The following is a 19,698-nucleotide window of genomic DNA, read 5'->3' on the forward strand; positions in this document are numbered from 1 at the left end:
GAAGAAACCATGAAAAGTAATCTGCCAAATCGGATAGAGTAGAAGGAAGTCTGAAGCTTCATGAGTTGAAATTTCTTCCACCCATCCTATCAAGACACGGTATCGTGATTGAAGATTTAAACCACGTGACACAGAGTTGCGGGGTTATCCCTGGGAAGAAACCATGAAAAGTAATCTGCCAAATCGGATAGAGTAGAAAGAAGTCTGAAGCTTCATCAGTTGAAATTTCTTTCAACCATCCTGTCATTTTGCTTATTGCCGCCTCGTCTGCAGAGTAGCTTTACTTACATATATTTATTACGGAGAACCTCGCTGATAGCTTCTTATCATTTCATTACCTTCGATTTAATATAATAAACATATTTTAATGTAATTAATACCTTACATTATCTATTTAAGATATTATTTTATATTTTAAAAATATTTGTTTTTATTTTAAATTATTTGTTGGACATATTTTATTACCTTCTTTTTTATAATAATAAAATATTAAATACATTAATTAATTAATTTAAAATTTATATTCTAATCTATTTAAAGCATTTCATTACAGATTTTAGATATTTTAAAATTTTAAAAATGTTTGAAAAATATTTTAGTTTTTAAAAATCTTATTTTTCGGTACATGTTTTATTGTCTTCTATTTTTTTAATAAAATATAAATTTTGTATATTCATAATTAAAAATCGTATTCTAATCTATTAAACACCTTTCATTATCAATATAAGATATTTTCAAAATTTTAAATATTTTAAAACTATATTTTAGTTTTCAAAAATATTATTTGTCGCTACTCTTTTTATTACCTTATGTTTATAATAATAAAAAATAAAATTAGAATATTAATTAATTAAAAATATTACTTTTATATTTTATTATTGTGAATAAAAGATATTACAAAGTGTATCAACAAATAAGATTTTTAAAAATAAAAAAATTATAATATATTTTATAAATTATAAAATATCTGAAATAGATAAGGAAAGGTGTAAATTATATTAAAATTTTTTATAAATAATTAATATAATTTTTTTATATTTTATTACAAAAAATAGAATGTAATGAAACGTTACCAATCAATGACATTTTTTTCAAAAACTACAATAATTTATTTAAATTATTTTTAAAATTAAAAAATATCTTAAATTGATAATAAAAGGTAAGAATATGATTTTTTAATTAATTAATATAAAAATATTATATTTTTTAATTATAAAAAAAGAAGGTTAAAATTACTTTTTACAAAATATTGTATTAAATTAAATAATATCTTAAATTGATAATGTAAGGTATTAATTACATCAGAATTTTTTTTTAAAATAATTAATAAACAAATTTTAAATTTTAAATATTTTAAATAGTAGGTAATGAAATATGTATGATTTTTAAAATAAAAAATTAATATTTTGAAATTATAAAATAACTTAAATAAATAATGAAAGGACAATGAGAGAAAAATGCATGGTAACATGGCATATTGATGATGAGGCATGATGATATGTCATATTTTTTCTAATGACATAATGTTTGTGCCTTTTGGTGCTGATTTGGCATGATGACATGGCACCACATATGCGATCAAAGTTGACGCGTTGTCTTAGGTTGTACATATGTAAAGTTGATTAGTCAAAGTTAAGTATTTTTTATATTAAGTTTAAAAGTTGGTTATTTTTATTAATATTTCTATTTCGCAACATGATGTGGACTTTCTCCATATCTATTTGTGTCACGTGCAAGAATCATGGCGTGACATTTTGATCCGACCCGAATTAGAACTAAACCAAACTCGAGTTTTAAATAGGTCGTGTTTATTCATGTGATCCTATTATTAATTGAGTTAGATTAAGGGTTTAATGCCGAGGTCTCTTAGTTTCTGATTTAATTGACCAGAATAACAAAAATCAGACTGAATTGCTCTACTTCATTGATATAGATTAGATTAAATACTTTTGTTCTAAAACTTTTACTAAAAATAATTTTTTTTTCTAATCTACCAAAAGAATTATTCTTTAAGATTTAATTTCCTTTCGTTTTCAATAGTATTAGGGTTATAAAACATTATCTCCCCCAATATATTTGTTCTAGATCAGAGAGGTAGGGGATAATTCTTCCATTTTTTTGCTAGGGGGGGGAACCCTTCCCTTCTCTTTATTTGTTACAAAGGGATGGAGAACAGGGAGGGGGACCGCCGCCCCTCCCCATCTACAGCCTAAGAGATCCGAGGGGTTTGTGAATTGTGATTGTAGGAAGTGAATCAGAGATGAATAATTCTCGGTTATGTGAGGGTTTTGTCAATCGGGAAGGTAGCTTTCGGAGCTAACTACGAGAAACTTCAAGTTTTTACTGTGATCTTCTTCTAGTTTGGGCGACGGGTCTCGAGGGTTATGAAGATTTTGTGCAACTGCAGCAGATAATAATTGAATCGGTTAAACATTTTTTCTGGTCTCTGGAATTTGTTTATAATTTCTGGTTGTGATGAATTTGTTTCTGAAAATCGATCACAACAGGTATCATAGCAATCGCCAAAATCGTAAGTCGGTGAACACACCTACCTGTTTACCGATTAAGAAGCTCCAAAGCGAAAAATAACCAGAGGGTAACGGTTCTGACTTTTTGAGTTCTAATAAGACTAGCCAAAAGTATTTCACAAATGGACAGCGACTGCCATTAATGAGACGTCAGAGAAAAACAAAAGAACCGGGCGGGAGAGACAAGAACTAGACTTCTTCTACTAGGACTCATCTCCAGGTCACTCCAGGAATCCTATCTTTGGCAATTGTTTAGTTCAACTTTGATTCGAAGTCTTCTTAAACTAAATCTCAGAAACTACTACTGTTACAAGAAGATAACTGATAGCCAGCATTCAGCAGCCCACAGTTTGACTCATTCACAATGATTCAAGAAAGGGTACGGGCCTGTAGGAAGCCTCTCAGTTCTGAAGGAGACTTTTGCCGTTCTCAAGCTCTATTTTACTTGAAAGTGTTAGATTTTCTGATTTTGTTTTTTCCCCAACCAACTCCTTTAATGAGTTTATGTTTTCTGCAGTACACAGTGGACTGAGCTAAAGCTGAGTGAAACAGAGCGGGAAGCTTCCGAGTCACTTCTAGTACTGCATTTGCATCACTTCCTTATCCGTAAACTGGCTAATGTCAGTACTATTTCATCGTATTCTTTCATTTTCCACAGAAAAACCAGCTTCAAGGTCGTCAGAGGAAGAAAACTTTGTTTGTTTCAATCAGACATGCAGCATCTACGCTATAAAATGCAGCAGAAAGACATGAAAGAAACTAAGAGAGAAAGCAAACCACCAGAGAGATGGAAGTTCGAGTGCACAACTCCATAGTCATCTCTCAGAAACAGATCCATGCCAAGGTTACGAAGATAGCGCTCACTGTCTTTGACAGATTGGCGTCTGACATGCACATAGGGGTTGTCTATTCCTTCAAGCCTCCCATGGCAACCAACGCTGCACTGATAGACGGACTCACAAGGACTCTGGTGCACTTCCCTACTCTCGCTGGCCACCTAGGTGAGGATGAGGACGGTCGACCGAGTGTTATACTGGGTGACCATACTGAAGGAGGCGTTCTGGTGGTGGAAGCTATGGCAGCATCCAATCTAGAGGATCATCTCCCCTTAACACCCTCCAGGAATCTGAAGAACTTGTACCCTCCCCTTGAAGATGCAGTTCACTTGCTTCAAGTTCAAATCAACCGCTTTGCATGCGGTGGCCTGATATTGGGAATAACAGCCCACCACCGCATCGCCGATGGCCAATCCATGAGCTATTTCTTCACTACGTGGGGAAAGTCTGTGCGAGGACTACAGTTGGATCAACTTCCCGTTTATGATCACGACTGGCTCTTGCACCGCGAACCCCCGATCTGCAAGTTTCGTCACTGGATCGACGAATTTGTCCCCCTTGCAGAACTACCAACTGTGCTACCCAAAGCTCCACCCGAACCCAGAAACCTGGATAATGTGCTAGTTCACTATTCGGTCAAGTTCATCAGCGAGCTCAAAGGTCGTGCACCGGTGAACGCAAAATTTTCCAGGTTTGATGTGTTAATGGGACACCTGTGGAAGAAGATTACAGTGGCACGGGGTTTGTACCCTGAAGACGTTACCCAAGTGAGGATAGCCATAAACGGCAGGCCAAGGTTGTCTGCTCCGATTGTTCCGACTAAATACTTCGGTAACCTGGTTCTAAACGCCTTCCCAAGGGCAAAGGTCAGATATTTGGAGGAATTCACTGTCAACGAATCAGCCCAGTTGGTGAAGGACTCGGTTAGGCAGATCGGAGAGGCGTATTTCCAATCCTTCATTGATTTTGGAGCCATCAACAAAGGCAAAGAGTTGGTGCCTGTGTCAGACCTGGAAAGGGGCGTTTTGAGTCCTAATCTGGAGGTGGATAGCTGGCTAGGGTTTGATTTTCATAAGATGGATTTTGGTGGTGGAGGCTTGTGCGCATTTCTTCCCAGCTGGGTGCCTGTGGAAGGCGTGGTGATATTCATGCCTTCACTTCATGAAGACGATAAAGGAGGGATTGATGTTGTAGTCACTCTGTTGGAAGAACATGCTAAGGTTTTTCGACTCATCTCCCACTCACTGGGTTAGTGGTGTCTCGTTTCAAACCTAGATTAGATGAAGGAAGATGAATAAGTTCACCAGAATAAGTGCAGAAGGGTGGCTCTTTATATTATAATGACTAGAGTTAGTAATTCCATAATGGCTTAATTGGGAAGATTATTTAGTCGTATTAAATGTGTTTTAGGAGAAATTTGGAAAGATCCATGATGTTGGTGACACTTTATTTGCTGCCATTTTATGTGATTTTTATATTATGCTTTATAAATAATTTTTTTTATAATATTAATTTTAATTGGTAAATAGAAGTCTATCAATAGAATTTAATATTTATACATATTTTAGTTTTTAGTTTTATATAATTTTAATCATTAATTTTTTTAAAATATTTTCATGTGGGTAGTTTTAATGACTAATTTTCTCATTTTCAAGTGGGTAAGATTTGAACTAATGTTGAAGAGACTTGAGCACCACCGGCTTGAGAATTAGTTTAACTCAATCGGGTCTAACAGATCCGCTTAATTGGCCCACATCATGCAGACATGTCCAGTAGGAGGAATCCTACAGGACAGGAGTTCATCTTCAGAACCCAGAAAAAATGTTTCTTAACCCGTATCAGTGCTCTTCATCATTTCCACCTACAGTACTTTTAGCAAAATGTAGGACATTATCATGCACTCACATCCATCTCCTCCCATAATTTAATCTGAAACCCAGAAATGATCGATTAAAAATTCTCATCAAGGTCTACTTTTTGTTTTTTTGTTTTTGTTAATATTGATGCATTGCCTTCAGGCGTGCTTGACTGTGTGTCTGCATGCTATTCATCATTGTTGCAAGAGCCATGCTCGTTGAGATTGAGGAAAAGGAGAGCTGCGAGAAGTAAGCAGAAGCACAAAAGCTGTTTGATGAAATGACGATGTCGTTCTTGCCTTGATAGGGGTCATAACTGTTGGACAAACGAAGGTGTGAAATCTCTGCAACTGCTTAAATTCAGTAAATTTTGACCGTTTTGATAAAGAATTGAAGCTGTTGGCTTACCAAATACTTGCAAATGATGATGCACATTATCAGAGGAGCACACTGAAGGAATAGGAGTAACAGGACACATCATTGTTTGATGTGAGAAAGCATTAATTCGTAAGAATAGTGCCGACTGCTTTGTCAATCTTTTTTAACGCTCTCTTTGATCTAAAACCAGAAGAAAGTATTTCTCGTTTCTCAGTTTTAATCTCCATCAGCAAAGTTTCTTGTAGTTTCTTTTCTGCTGTCAGCAATATATTAACGAGACATTTTAACTGTACAAAGCCCCATAAAGAGCAGTACATAGTACTTTTTTTTAATGGCCTAACGGGATTCGGCTTGTGAGCACAATCAATGAATCAAATGATAAGAGTGTCCGACAACATTGAAACATTTACTCACACTTCTATAATGGCAGATTGTAACGTCTAGGAATGTCGAAGCTTGTCTAGCCTTTTCCTTCTGTCAACAACCCCTTTACCGGTTCTTGTTGGATGAACAGAGAACAACCTCTTTTACCGTCTAAGACTACATGCACTGGATAGATTTTTTTTCTTTTTTGTTTGGGTTTTGTTCACCCATACTAATTCTTTTCTGGGTAGTTCGTGAAGGGGATTGAAGCTGTACAAGATATAAGCAGCGGCCACTGAGCAGTGACAACTGACAAGAGTGAGGCATTTGTGTGAGTGAAAAGCCACATCAAAGGCGTTGAAAATTTTGCATCTGGCATTGGTCGGAGGGAGAAGAGAGAGGTAGACAAGAGGGGAATTTGGAGAAGGAAAGAAAAGGAGTGGGGTCAGTAGAGTGTTCGTCAATGCAAGCTTGTCCACCACTTCACTCAATTTCGTCGTCCACCGGGAATTGGCTCTCTTCAGTCCCCTGCATGCCATGATCGCACTTTGCAGTCGCTGTGCCTTGCATCACTCGATTAAGCCATCAGCTGCACCTTCAAGCGTAAAGGTGACGCTTCTGCTTTCTCTCTCTTTCACTTTGCATGCTTTGTAGGCTTTTGATTGCGACTCTTGAAGGCCTTCGATTGTTCCTTGTGAAGTCTTAAGTTGTTCTCCTCTTCAAAAGAAGCAAACCCATCTGTCTATTCTGCTCTATGGCTCTTCGTCTCTCTGTCTCTGCTCGGTGTTCTTGAACAACTACTGCTTCTCTGGAAGCTCTTAGTTCTGCTCAGTCAGCTTGGAGAAGATACCCATCTTCCCTCCTCTAGAATTTAAGTTTTTACAGCTGTGAAAGTAACGATTCTGTTTCTTTTCCGGTGATTTTTTAACTGGAGCAATCACAGTTTATTTGCCTCCATCTCCATGGTCACAGGCTTTTAGCTCCTGGTTGCCCTTCTTTTGAGGAATTAGTCTCCAACTTTCCTCTTCCATAGTTCTTTTTGCTTTCCGCAATCTCGTCTTTATTCCAAACTCCCCTTAAAAGAAGATACGTCTTCACTGATCCCCAACCATCAAATCCTTTCCCTGTCAACCCTGTCGGAGGCTTAAGATCTACCGTTCCCTGTTTTCTGGGCTTTCTACTAATTTTTTTTTCCCACTTGCTTACAAATTCGCAGTTGATACTCCGTTTTTGAAGTTTTCTTGGTTCAGTCTCGAGGATCCTTCTCCGGCCTTTGGTGCCTTTTCATTGAAGGTGAAAGACTTGGACTAGAGAAACACCATGAAAAACAGAGGTAAGGCAGTAGCAATATCTGACGGCTTCCCATCTGATCCACCGTGTCGCAAACACCCATCATCTTCTTCCGTCGGAATATGTGCATTTTGCCTCAAAGACCGACTCATAAAGCTTGTCTGCTCCGACTGCGGCGAGCCTCGGCTCTCATCCTGCTCCTGCTCCGATATCTCTAACCGGAATTCTGTCTCCGCTGACGTTGGCAGCGTTGGCCCCATCTCCTTCCTCATTCATAACGACAAGCCAGATCAACATAACCCCAGCTCTACGACATACCCATTTAAGAGGAGCAGCAGTGCTTCTGCAGGTGAAAAAAGGAACAGTTTTTGGCATCTGGGTTGGTTTTCCAAGAAGAAACCGGAAGTGGGTGTCGGGATCTTGGGAAGAAGCTCAGACGTGTGTGATCGTAGGTGCGAAATTTGGGACTTGGATCATCTCGGACCCTCTGGGTCATTCTCTTTCGAGGCAAAACGGAGCAGCAGCACAAGACCATGTGAACCTGGAAGCAGCTTCTCACTCGACAGAGGTGAACCTGAATCAGAGGATGGCGATTCTGGATTTTTCGATTTGAAATTTGGTCGCTTTTCGTCCGACAAAAAACCCAGTCTGGACGAGGAGAACAGGGGTAGGATGTTGGGTAGAGGGAGCTCTTGTAGAATTACTGTAAAAGAAAAAGGAATTAAAGGAAGCAAAAAAGGATCAAAGGTTTGGAAATGGATTTTCACGCCATCAAGCGGACGAAGTGCGAAGAAATAGGCAGCGGAAGGTGTAAACAAGTAAGGGCGGCGGAGGAGGAAGAAGAAGAAGTGTCCTGTTCTATGTAACCGTGACTATTCCCCTGTAGTTTGTCATACGCAAATGAAATCTTCTTCCGAGTTTCTCTGAAATTCTGGATATGTATACAAGGGTAGTTCTGCTTCTCTGAGGTAGGATTCCTTCCCTGTCGGAGATGAGTTAAGGAGCTCATGGGGGAGATTAGTGAACCAATCGCAACATCCAGAACTACTGTAGTGCTACATTCGAGCTCGGTAGTTGTTCTGTCACATTCTGAAAATAAATAAAAAGTCGAAATTCTCTACAAAGGACTCACGCCTTCTTCTCAGCTCTCACAATCGAATCCGGCCATTAGACCCAAAATGCCTCTTATGTGAAGGGAGAGAGAAGATAAACTGTTAGCTTTTCCGATCTCCAGACAAGGAGTGTTGCCAAATCCAATCCAATCTGATCTACATGCGGATTTTAAATTACTTGGCATTAAAAAGAAAAAGATATGATTTCCACAAGGAAGGGGCATGGGTTTCCCAAAAACCCGAACCCAAACCTAATCCCCAAAACTCGAACGGGTTGGGAAACCAAACCCACCCTTGCTCCTGCCCTGGTCCCCATCCCTGACCCAGTCCATAAATAAGAGCCCATTAAAAATTATTAACCTGTAAAAATTATAAAATTTTATAAAATAAAGGCTTCAGAGCCTATTTTTTCTTCCTTAAATGTCCTAAATTCAATTTTTTTATTCTTTGTATGGAGGAAAAAAGTTTCAGTCTTTATTTTAAATAAAAGGGTATAATAAAAAGTATTTAAAATATTTTTTTCTTTAAATATCTCAATTAAAGTTAAATAATTATATTTTTTGTTTATTAAATCAAATATCATTTTAATATGAATGGGGGGTTATAGCTATAACCCTATGCCTTACCCACATTGGAAATGTAACCCCTGGCCACATATTTCGGGTCGGGTCAGGTCAGGTCAAGTCCCACCAAACCCGACCCAATGCCCACCCTTATGCAGAAGAGAAAACCATCTTTTAAGTCTTTAACGTCAATGCCTCATTCACATTTAAATGATCAAATAACATGATTTCGACATCACAGAAGATGATATGATCTTCTTCTCCGTGTTCCCCATAACGCCGTCTACAACATCTTTACAGGATTCTCTTCAATGACTATCATCAATTGCACAGAACAGCTCAAAAGGATCATCACCAGCTGCAGTATTTATCGAGAGAAGAAAACATTACAAAGAAATGCAAACTAGACAAGGTAAGAAGCTTACTGCAGCAGGAAATGAGGCCACCCAGAAATTCAACAAGATGAGCAGCAATGTCCGCAAGAAACTTATAAAATAAATCAAATGATAAAAAATAGAACAAATAAGAGTTGACCTATCACCCACGTAATCTGCTCTGCAGCAAAACGATCTGGCATGACATCTTACCTACCGTCATCTTCCATGTTTGACCTTGCGCTCTCCAGGTAAAAGGCCATCTTAAGTGGCCACCAAACTATCAAGCTTGTCCAAATTCAACGATTCAAAAAATATTAAACTGAACTGTCACAAAATGACGATCCAGATAAGACATTCCTTTGCTTTGCCTCAGAATAAGAAGCTTCTAGGCTTCGCTAGAATGTCATAGCCGGCATATTATATAATCATCACCAACGAGTCTTCCTTTCAGCTGTTGACCAACGTCTGGTATTACATCTGGGCCCAGAAATCGGAACCAAAAGAGTTAATATAAACTTCAAAAAAAACAAGCAAGAACAGGTTTTAAGGAAAGGAATGCATTGTGGTTGGTACCAGGAATCCAATCCCAGTGATTTCCTTCCACGAGTGAAGTTGCAAGGAAAAGGAATCCATATTAGTTACTGGGTACTTGGTTGTTTTTGAGTTCTTCCTGCTGTGTCAAGTATGGGTTTTGCAGTGATTTTCAGTAATTCATGTACCAGTATAACTTTGAATTTTGAGCAATTCGTATCCGTCCACCCTCTGTTCAGAACTCTAAACAGCTCACTTGTCTTCTGCTAGAATTTTATGCACTAAAAGAAGTAACAGAAACGAAAGTTTGCCCAATCAACCAAACGGTCATTCAACACTGAGAGAAGGGTCAGCGGCAAATCGGAATCAAATTCTTTTTGGGGTGTTAGTATCTGCTATTCCTCGAATTACCAACATCCATCAACCATGCTTGCTTAGAGAATTAAGAACCCAATCTTGATAAAACTACCAGACGTATAATAACGTTCAGAACGAAAATTCATCCAAAACAAGACAAATGATAAAATCAGGATTCAAATGTACTTATGTGGATTAGGAGAATCAGTGGACTCCTTTAGAAATTACTTTATCTTAAACGACTCCATACAAATATAACAGCAAGTGCACAATCTCACAAAATGTTTAGTTATAAAACGTTTATAAAGCTATCCTATCCAGCACCATGACTGGAACTGCAACTGGAGAAGAAGGCTAGCTATATGGGCATGGTGATGGTATCACTCTGCAATTACCTTCATTTCCTTTCCTAATGGGACCAGACTTTCGACATAAGGGAATAGAATTTCACAGAGAGCCAGGTCGAGTAGGACACCTTCGAATGTTTTGGTGAGAGGGTCGTAATAAAACAACCTCCCAAACAAAGAGAAGTATATGCGACCGTTCCTGCAGATAGAAACAGGCTTAACATAGGGAATGTCGTGCAAAGCATACCCACTGCGCTGAAGGTTGATGGTGTAGTTTTTTACCCAGATCCCCTCTTTGGGATCCTTAGATACCCACAGGTGCATCACCGGCTTACCAGAAGAGTCTTGCAAATAGAGGTCCCCTTTGAACTCCCACAGTTGCATATAACGACGGTTCTCGCCTGCGCAGAACTTGGGATGTGGGATGACCTTGAACCTCTCCTCTCGCAGAACAAACGAGATGATAACCTCGGATTTGTTCAAGTGGTACTCGCTATTGGTGAGCCAATACAGAGCGCCGTTAACGGATGCGGGAAACCCTCTGACGTCGAGCTTGTAAGGGACTTCTCCGATGCGTCGCCATGCGCCGGAGCCCAATGTAAAGATCTCACACTGCAAATGGGCATCCCCTTCGCGATTATAAAACAATCGAACAACCTTGTACTTCCTGGCAGGGAATTCGTACCCCAAACCCAAGTTAACGTGGAGAGAAGGGCTACAATCAGGGAGAGTAAGCAGCTTCCTGCTGGCAACATTGAAAACGTAAATACATTGAGAATAATCCCTGTGGATAAGAATCAACCCATTGCATGAAGGCGTCAGAATCGATTCCACAGGCACCGCCGACAGCTTCCGGTTCAATCGGCCCCCCTCATCAGCGAGAGACTCCAGACACAGCTCCCCCACCTCGCCGGCACAGGAGAGTAGTAAAATCTGGGGATCTATGAGCGACTGCTGCCGAAGATGAAACTCCACAAAAAACGGCTCACTGATCAACGTACGCCAAGCCCTACAAACGCACTTGAACCGAAGAAGAGATTTCACAGGAAGCCTGATCAAAACCTGAACAAGAATCTCATCAGGAACAGGAGGGAACGCCGTCGGAGCCGTGATTTCCTTCCTTCTACTCCTACCGGTACTACCAGCAACCATCCTTGGGGGGCGCTTCATCTGCGTCGAGGGTATCAGGAACCAAGAACAGAAACAAGGCAAATCGAAGTGGATGGGTATGCGAGCAATGGAGGGGAAAAAGGTTGGGCGTTTATGTAACTGGAAAAGTGGGTGGTCTACCGACAAAAAAAGGGCAGGGTAAAGTGCCCATCGCCGAGTGACTTGGTGTCGAGGTTCGATGAAAACGAAAACGAACGTCGCAAATGGACAGATACAGATGCAGTGCCGGGACTTTTCCGTTACTCTTCCCCGCGACATTAAATGAATGATGACGAACTGGGTTTTAAATTGAACACGGAATCTGAAACTAATTAAGCCAAAACTACAAAATTTGTACATGAAACGAATGAAAATATTTTTCCTGACTAATAAAATCCTTGTACTCAGTAATTTATCCATGTCTGAATATTCTTTAATACTTGTGTATTAGCTTCTTTTATGACTGTGGATAATTTCTGAATATTCTTTAATACTTGTGTATTAGCTTCTTTTATGACTGTGGATAATTTGGGTGAAGGCGTGATATATATTTGTTGTGATACTATGTTAAATTTATGAAAAAAAATTTTTATTGATTTATTGTAATATAAATACATAATCCCTATTTATAATAAAATATAGTAATAAAGTCCGATTACAATTAAAGTACCGTTTTATTTATACCCAAAATCTAACACTTAAAATAAATTTTAATATAATTAAATAATTCGACATAAATAGAAGACTAATATAACTAAAACAACTTTAAACATAGACTCTTATAAGACTCCACCATATTAATTCTAACTCTATGAGACTTTTTATTATAAGAATCGTATAAAAAACATCCATATCCTCTTCAATAATTTATTTACCAATTGAAGGTTTTCTCTCACATGTGCTAATTTTTAATTAAGATTAAGATGGAAGAAGATAACAAACTTTATGCTTGTTTTCTGTTTGAACGTTAGGACATAAGATTGGATCTTTATAAAATATTGCTAGAATAGTTTCTTTATTAACACTTGGTTGCTAAATTAACCTGCACTAGAAATAACTTTAGAACAATCAACAAAATTGAATTTGTCCATGAGATCAAATAAATAAGATAACCAATCCACTTCACTGTAAACCTTCTTATCAACTACAAATTTATTTTCCATCAAATCATAGACTAGTCAGTTAACCTTGACATCAACTACAAAATTTCATTCCATCAAATACTTTCATCCTTGAACACTTGGTTGCTAAATTAACCTGCACTAGAAATAACTTTAGAACAATCAACAAAATTGAATTTGTCCATGAGATCAAATAAATAAGATAACCAATCCACTTCACTGTAAACCTTCTTATCAACTACAAATTTATTTTCCATCAAATCATAGACTAGTCAGTTAACCTTGACATCAACTACAAAATTTCATTCCATCAAATACTTTCATCCTTGAATGTCCCAACCGTCTAGGTTCAATCCTGCTTCTGTAGATAACACGGGAATAAAATATTAGATGGGGTGAAATGGGTTTTGACTAGCTGAGAAGTAACTCTTTTTTGTTTTTTTGAGAGCTACCAGAAGCAACTCATTGACTTAATGAAGTGAAACCCAAGTCAACTGATGACCAAAACAAACTGATCCGCACAACCTAACTGCCTCTGCAATGATATAGAGTAACAGCAGCACTAATTTTTTAATTTGCTATAGAGGACATAAATTCACCATTTTCCACTGGTGGAGCTGCAATCCGTCTATAAACAGCTTGATAAGTTTGGCCTCCATTTCTAGCAACTTTTTGCCCTTCTTCACTGGTGGATGTTAAAAGCTTCACAACTGGGTCCCCCACAAGTTCTTCCTCTGGTATGGCTTCATAGAGGGGATGCTCCTCCAAGCAAGACCTCATCCAAACTCCGAGATCTTCCACATCTGTAATGGTATATATGATCCCTCCAACTTCCAGTGTGTATGCATACTCATCAAGCAAGTGCAAGCTAATGACTCTCCTTCGATGGTTCTTCTCCTTAAAGTGTGGATCAGGGAAGAGGAAGAACATTTTTGACAATTGCCCTTTCTCAAAGTAATTAGGGATATATTTCATGGAATTGGTACGAACCACAGAGATGTTCTGATACTGCCCTGGATTTGCCGCTCTCAAGGCCAAAATTCGTTCTTTAACATACTCTGAAACCTTATCCCTGATCTCCATACCAATCATTACAGTATCAGGGAAGAGAGTGGAGAGACTCACGAGTAAGCCTCCAAAGCCACAACCAATATCGGCAAATCGGATTTTGGGCAGAGTTTTGGCTGCAGTGGAGATTCCAGCATCTGCATTATTTGTTTCTTCAGATGGGAAAAAATGCGGGTAATGGATGGAGTATTCAAACTGGGAAGGACATACAGGGACAGGGAAGTGTGAGTCACTGAGGGGGTTACTATGTGCCCTAGCCCTGTAGAATCGCTTCCTAGGCAAGCGGGCAGCATTGGTCTGTCGGTTTGATTTGTTATTCATCGACATGGAACTTGGACTCAGGGATCACTTCTACAAAATTGTGAATCAAGGATTTCCAGCAAGGCTCATAAAACACATAAATGCATGTGCTAGAATTTCAAACTATCAAACTTAAACTTTGCCACCAGATCTGATGGTCCCACAATTAGCTGGACCTAAACAAATTGGACAAAAAGGTTTTCAATTAGCTAAGAATAATAGATGTAACCAACTATAAGATAAATATCAGATCACGTACTTTCTTGTACATCATCTGTAAACAGGACTAGTAGATAAAAGTTGAAAAATATAATTTGGCTACCATCAGGAGTACTAAAGAAATAAACATTCAAGCAAGTAAGGCAATACATGGCAACCTTGACTGGGCATTCAATGCAATTGAAATCCATCACAATGGAATCTAACACCAAGGAACTTCCTTATGGAACTTGTCATCATTAATACATTAGAAATTCAGAATGGCAGTAGAAAAGAAATCAAGAAGATTTCCACAAGGAGTTAGAATATGAAGAGTTTCAAGTATTAAAGAATAAGAGTGACCTATCGTGAAACTTGAGTTGCAATACTTGCAGCCACAAGAGAGAGTTAGAGTGAATCAGGAGGGGCTTCAGGACTTCGAAGGATTTGGTTGCTGGACTGGAGCTGAATCGAGATTGCAACTTATGCAGATCAATGATTCACGAGAATCAAATTAATCTTTCTCTCTTATTCTTCAAACTTACAAGGACAGAGGGCCACATACTGAATTGTAATTCAATACATTAACCAGGTAGCACCGAACAATAAAAAAAAGGTACGTATTCAAACAACTATAAATAAATAAAGAAGGTATTAGTGATGTTAACTTCAAAATAATAAACACAATATATGTGGAAAAGCCATTAAGTTAAATTCAACAATCAGAAAATCATGATGTATTACAAACTGCACAAGTATTGGCTGTGTTTTTCATTGCAACAATCGCTTAGAAATACGAAGACACAGAAGCAGTAAAGCAGATTTAGCATTCAATACTGAGCGGACAACAAAAAAGGGGGGGAAATGAACTTGCGTGCATTCATCAGAATTTTCTTCTAATCAGTGGTAAAGATTGCGGTTTAAATTATCAGCTGAGAACTAAAACAGCGAAAAAAAAGCATTGTCCCGAAAACCCACATTGAGGTGAGGACCAAAGAACAAAGACATCAGAAGAGGGAAGAAATAAAAACTTTTGCAAACCTTACGATGGGAAACTTCCAGGATAGATTTATTCAGTGCTGCCTAAACAGAGCGCAATATGGCACGATAGTCTTCCTTTCGAAGTCAGGTTGTGGGAGTGGGCAGAAATAGCTGGAGTTGCAATCCTTCCAAGACGCAAGAAGGATTTTAAGAGGGTTTTGGCCTCTACCGTTGTGTAGAAAAGCTTACGGTTTATTTAACCCTACCGACCCTGAAAAATTACAATACACACTGGGAAGAGTGCCACTCTCACTGAATTGCAGCCCTAAACTGCATTTTTTTGTTTAAAAATCTACGTTCTACAACGTTTGAGGTAAAAGCATTAGTAAATCCATTTCTCCCTGCCTTAGAAAAGTGGGAGAAAAAGGATACAGATAAATTACAAATAACAGAGAAAACAGAGCCTAAAGAACAAATGTTGAAATGGTCGGCATTTTAACCAAGTGACAAATTTCAACTACTAGAGGGACCATGAGAACTTGTTTATTTACCAAAATCACCATGAGTATATTGGTCAGGTTTGAATTTAGATGTTTGGCCCCGGTCACATGGCCCAGTAACAAGACTAAAATGAAACTCACCCGTTATCGGGCTTATACGAATCATTATCTTTATACTAGTTAGGAATTTATGCATATCCAGGTCCGTTTTCTTTTTTAAAGATAATAAGATTTCATTATCTGTTCGCCTCTTTCGCCTCCGCCGTTTCAAGTCCGTGTCCTCAATATCACTACACCAGTTTCAGGGACCGACGAGGAATGCCTCCCCATCTCTGATGTCTATCTAGTTCATTAGCATTCTGGTTTCTCATCGCCTTTTTCGAGTATGGAATTCAGAGCAACAAAACGCAAACCATGCTCCCAAGCAATTAGAGCGAGGGGTTCCATTCACGTCCCCTGTGGTAGGATATAAGTTTTTTCTACAAGATCGTGAATGATTTACAAGGGTTGAATGCCTTGGTATTTATAGGCTTCGACCCCTCCCTTCTCTCATATTTCCGTCCAATGAGAGAAGAGATCATTCCTTATCAAATCTCTTTGATTTGATCCTCTATTCAAATCCCTTGATTTGCTCCCTATCCAAATCCCTTGATTAACTCATTTTGGAATCAATCTTGTATCTGGACGTCCTAGGTGTCTCCCTTCGTTTTGACCGCCCAATCAGTATTCAAATAAGTCCTAGTTGGAATAGCGGACATCTGGGAGTGGCCAAACCCGAAATGCAACTTCCCAGATTTTGCTACTTTGCATGTGCGCGTATTTGGGGGTGGCCATGCTACCCCAAGTGCGTTGGGCGCCCGCGCTGTTGCCTCATGCTCTTGCGTGCACATGGCCACCTCAAATGCGTTGGGCGCCCGCGTTGTTGCTTCGTGAGCTTGTGCGCCCGCTGCTTCCTTGTCGCATGCGTACTTGACCTTCAACAACCCCCAAACGCCAATGCGCCTTCTGCCCGGGTCATGCGCGTGCAAGTTCTGCTTGCTGCATGTCGCGTGCGCGTTTGTTGCGTTTACGATTTTTGTCTCGGTCGGCTGCTGGGGCTGTTGCGTCTCTTGGTGCTTGGCCATCCGTCTGGGCAACTCAAGTGCTTCTTGTTCTTCTGCAGCTGTAGCCGGGTCGGCCATATGCGTGCGCCCCTCTAGGCTAGGTTGCCCACCCGTTCAATGATAGGAAAGGCTCTTGTTCTTGCTCCTTAGGTGACAAAATTGCTCAGGTCACCTACATTGAAAGAAGACGCCCTCCTCTTTAGATTAGCATATTTCTTCATCTTTTTAGCTGTCTTATGCAATAAGACCCGTGCTAGCTCCGTTTTCTCTTTCCACCTCTTTGCCAGTTGATGAGTTGCTGGACTTTTCCATTAAGTGTTTGGAATGAGAACCATGGGAGCCAAAGGTTGTCGTCATGTTGCCAACTCGAAAGGACTGTGCCTGGTTGATTCTGATTTCTGCAAATTGTATGAAAACTGAGCTACATCTAACAAGTCTGACCAGTTTTTCTAATTTGCTGCAACAAAATGGCATAAGTACTGTTCTAACAAAGTATTTATACGCTCTGTTTGGCCGTCGCTTTGAGGATGAAAACTAGTGGAAAAATTTAAAGATGTTCCCAATAGTTTAAAGAGCTTGGTCCAAAACTTCCTTGTAAATTTGGGGTCACGATCATTGATGATCATTGTGGGCAAGTCCCAATACTTCACCACATGTGCCATGAATGCCCTAGTTGTTTCGTTTGCTGTACAATCACTTGGCACTGTTACGAATGTTTCGTACTTCGTAAAACGGTCCACTACTACCATGATAGACCCTAACCCGTCTTTCTTGTGCATACCAGAAATGAAGTCCATTGACATAGACTCCCACGACCGTTTTGGAATGGGCAAAAGCTGTAACAAACCTCTGGGCTTTCTTTGTTCGATCTTATCCTGTTGACAGATAAGACATGTGCGCACAAATTCCTCCACATCGCTCTCCAAGTTTGGCCAATAATACTGGCCAGAGAGCAAGGCTAACGTCCTTCTTTGACCTGGATGTCCTGCCCACAAAAAATCATGACATTCTTTCAAGAGATTACGTCGTAAGTTATCGTACTTAGGCACATAAAGTCGATTACCTTTGGTCTTAAGCAATCCATCGTCAAGCCAAAATCTTCTCGTCTCGCCCAAGGTTGCAGTTTGCACAATGTTGTAAGCCTGGGCGTCTTGGCGAAGTCCAGTGCAAATCATGTCTAGCAACGCCGCACTAATTTGTGTAATTGTTGTTAAGGCTTGTAATTGTAAAGTCACATTTTCTGTTTCTGCGCCAAGATGGTCTTCCATGTGCGCGTGCCTTGCGCAAAGTGAATGTCTCTTACGCTTATGCGCGCGTTGCACGCCTCTTCATGTGCTGTTGCTACCGCACCGCGCATGGTGCGCTTAAAGCAAGTGCCAGTTGCTGCGATATGCGGGGTTACCGCCGCTCGAATGCAAGGTGTCGCGCACGTTTCCTCCTTAGTCCCGCGCGCGCATGTTGCTGGTGCTAGCTGCGCCATGTGCACCAAACTCTAGCCGGTAAGAGTTAAGTGTCTCCACCTTCCGGCTCAGTGCGTCTGCAGCACCATTGGTCTTCCCCGCCTTGTACATCATCTCAAAGTCAAACTCGGCCAAGTAGTCTTGCCACCGAGCTTATTTCGGGCTGAACTTTTTCTGTGTCAAGAAGTAGCTAGAAGTAACATTATAAGTTTTTACAATAAACTTGGAGCCTAATATATAGTGCCTCCAAGTACGTAAACAATGTACGACATCAGTCATTTCCCTTTCTTAAACAGTATATCGTTGCTCAGTTTCATTGAGTTTCCTACTCTCATAGGCAACAGGGTGTCCTTCTTGCTCCAACACTCCTCCAATGGCAAAATTTGAGGCATCCGTGTGCACCTCAAATGGTTTGCCTAAGTCAGCAAGTTGTAGCACTGCCTCAGCCATCATGGAGTCTTTGAGTCGTTGAAAGGATTGTTGACATGCTTCTTGAGATGGTCAGTCAAGGGGGCGACAAGTGCTGAAAACCCCTTGATGAATTTCCTGTAATAGTTAGCAAGACTAAGAAAACTTCTCAGTTCACGCACCTTAGTGGGAGTTGGCCAATCCCTTATGGCCTTGACCTTTTTGTTGTCCATCCAAATCCGTCCTCCCCCTATCTAATGTCCAAGAAAGGACACTTCTTGCAGCCCAAATGAACACTTCTCTTTCTATACATACAATTGGTTCTTTCTTAAAGTACAAAACACCTTGTGAAGGTGCACCTTGTGCTCCTCCAAGTCTTTACTGTATACCATTATATCATCCAAGTATTCAATTACAAAATAGTCCAAGTACTCGGAAAATACCTCGTTTATAAGAGTGCAGAAAGTGGCAGGTGCATTGGTTAAGCCGAAAGGCATAACCATGAACTCATATGCCCCATACCTGGTCACACAGGTCGTCTTCCCCTCATCTCCTTCGACTATTCGAACTGGATAGTATCCACTACACAAGTCTAGCTTAGAGAAGACCCTTGCCTCCCTTAATTGATCAAATAGGTCAGCAATAAGTGGAATGAGGTACTTGTTTTTAACGGTTACCTTGTTGAGCACCCTATAGTCGATGCATAACCTCATGCTTCCATCCTTCTTTGTTTGAAACAAAATAGGAGCTCCATAGGGTGCCTTACTTGGTTTGATGAACCCAATGTCCAGTAATTCACTGAGTTGCTTGTGTAATTCGTCCAACTCCTTGGGCGCCATTCTATATGGTGTTTTGGCTGGCTTCTTTGCTCC

At 39.7% G+C, this 19,698-nt stretch overlaps 4 protein-coding genes across 4 annotated transcripts; 2 read left to right on the forward strand and 2 right to left on the reverse strand.

The window, feature by feature from the left end:
* The first annotated feature begins 3,315 nt into the window (after positions 1-3,315).
* Positions 3,316-5,682, forward strand: LOC137940805 (tryptamine hydroxycinnamoyltransferase 1-like). Its single transcript, XM_068785930.1, has 3 exons — positions 3,316-4,612; positions 5,383-5,469; positions 5,585-5,682. Exons 1-3 carry the CDS (start codon positions 3,316-3,318, stop codon positions 5,680-5,682), a joined length of 1,482 nt encoding a protein of 493 aa, XP_068642031.1.
* Positions 5,683-7,281: 1,599 nt separating this feature from the next.
* On the forward strand, positions 7,282-8,049 carry LOC137940806 (uncharacterized). The gene has a single exon (XM_068785931.1). The coding sequence runs from the start codon at positions 7,282-7,284 to the stop codon at positions 8,047-8,049; it is 768 nt and encodes a 255-aa protein (XP_068642032.1).
* A 1,225-nt stretch (positions 8,050-9,274) lies between these two features.
* LOC137941182 (putative F-box/kelch-repeat protein At1g12870) lies at positions 9,275-11,911 on the reverse strand. Its single transcript, XM_068786486.1, has 2 exons — positions 10,587-11,911; positions 9,275-9,780 (listed from the first exon to the last, which is right to left on the reverse strand). Exons 1-2 carry the CDS (start codon positions 11,706-11,708, stop codon positions 9,775-9,777), a joined length of 1,128 nt encoding a protein of 375 aa, XP_068642587.1. The 5' UTR covers positions 11,709-11,911; the 3' UTR covers positions 9,275-9,774.
* Positions 11,912-12,778: 867 nt separating this feature from the next.
* Positions 12,779-15,518, reverse strand: LOC137941497 (tRNA (guanine-N(7)-)-methyltransferase-like). Its single transcript, XM_068786939.1, has 3 exons — positions 15,416-15,518; positions 13,408-14,352; positions 12,779-13,169 (listed from the first exon to the last, which is right to left on the reverse strand). The coding sequence occupies exons 2-3, from the start codon at positions 14,201-14,203 to the stop codon at positions 13,129-13,131; spliced, it is 837 nt and encodes a 278-aa protein (XP_068643040.1). The 5' UTR covers positions 14,204-14,352; positions 15,416-15,518; the 3' UTR covers positions 12,779-13,128.
* Between the last annotated feature and the right edge of the window lie 4,180 nt (positions 15,519-19,698).

This window comes from Aristolochia californica, unplaced genomic scaffold (assembly GCF_029961685.1).
Source record: "Aristolochia californica isolate CCGP_79_NKW_82.1479 unplaced genomic scaffold, dmAriCali1.0.hap1 SCAF_9, whole genome shotgun sequence".
Taxonomy (NCBI): domain Eukaryota; kingdom Viridiplantae; phylum Streptophyta; class Magnoliopsida; order Piperales; family Aristolochiaceae; genus Aristolochia; species Aristolochia californica.

Bases quoted from the DNA above. Each gene is read 5' to 3' on its own strand.
- LOC137940805 (XM_068785930.1), top strand. From the start codon at position 3,316: ATGGAAGTTCGAGTGCACAACTCCATAGTCATCTCTCAGAAACAGATC. The intron at 4,613-5,382 runs GTTAGTGGTGTC...CATTGCCTTCAG, and splicing joins ACTCATCTCCCACTCACTGG to GCGTGCTTGACTGTGTGTCT. The intron at 5,470-5,584 runs GTAAGCAGAAGC...GCTTAAATTCAG, and splicing joins GAAAAGGAGAGCTGCGAGAA to TAAATTTTGACCGTTTTGAT.
- LOC137940806 (XM_068785931.1), top strand. From the start codon at position 7,282: ATGAAAAACAGAGGTAAGGCAGTAGCAATATCTGACGGCTTCCCATCT.
- LOC137941182 (XM_068786486.1), bottom strand. From the start codon at position 11,708: ATGAAGCGCCCCCCAAGGATGGTTGCTGGTAGTACCGGTAGGAGTAGA.
- LOC137941497 (XM_068786939.1), bottom strand. From the start codon at position 14,203: ATGTCGATGAATAACAAATCAAACCGACAGACCAATGCTGCCCGCTTG. The intron at 13,170-13,407 runs GTGAATTTATGT...TGTTATCTACAG, and splicing joins AGCTCCACCAGTGGAAAATG to AAGCAGGATTGAACCTAGAC.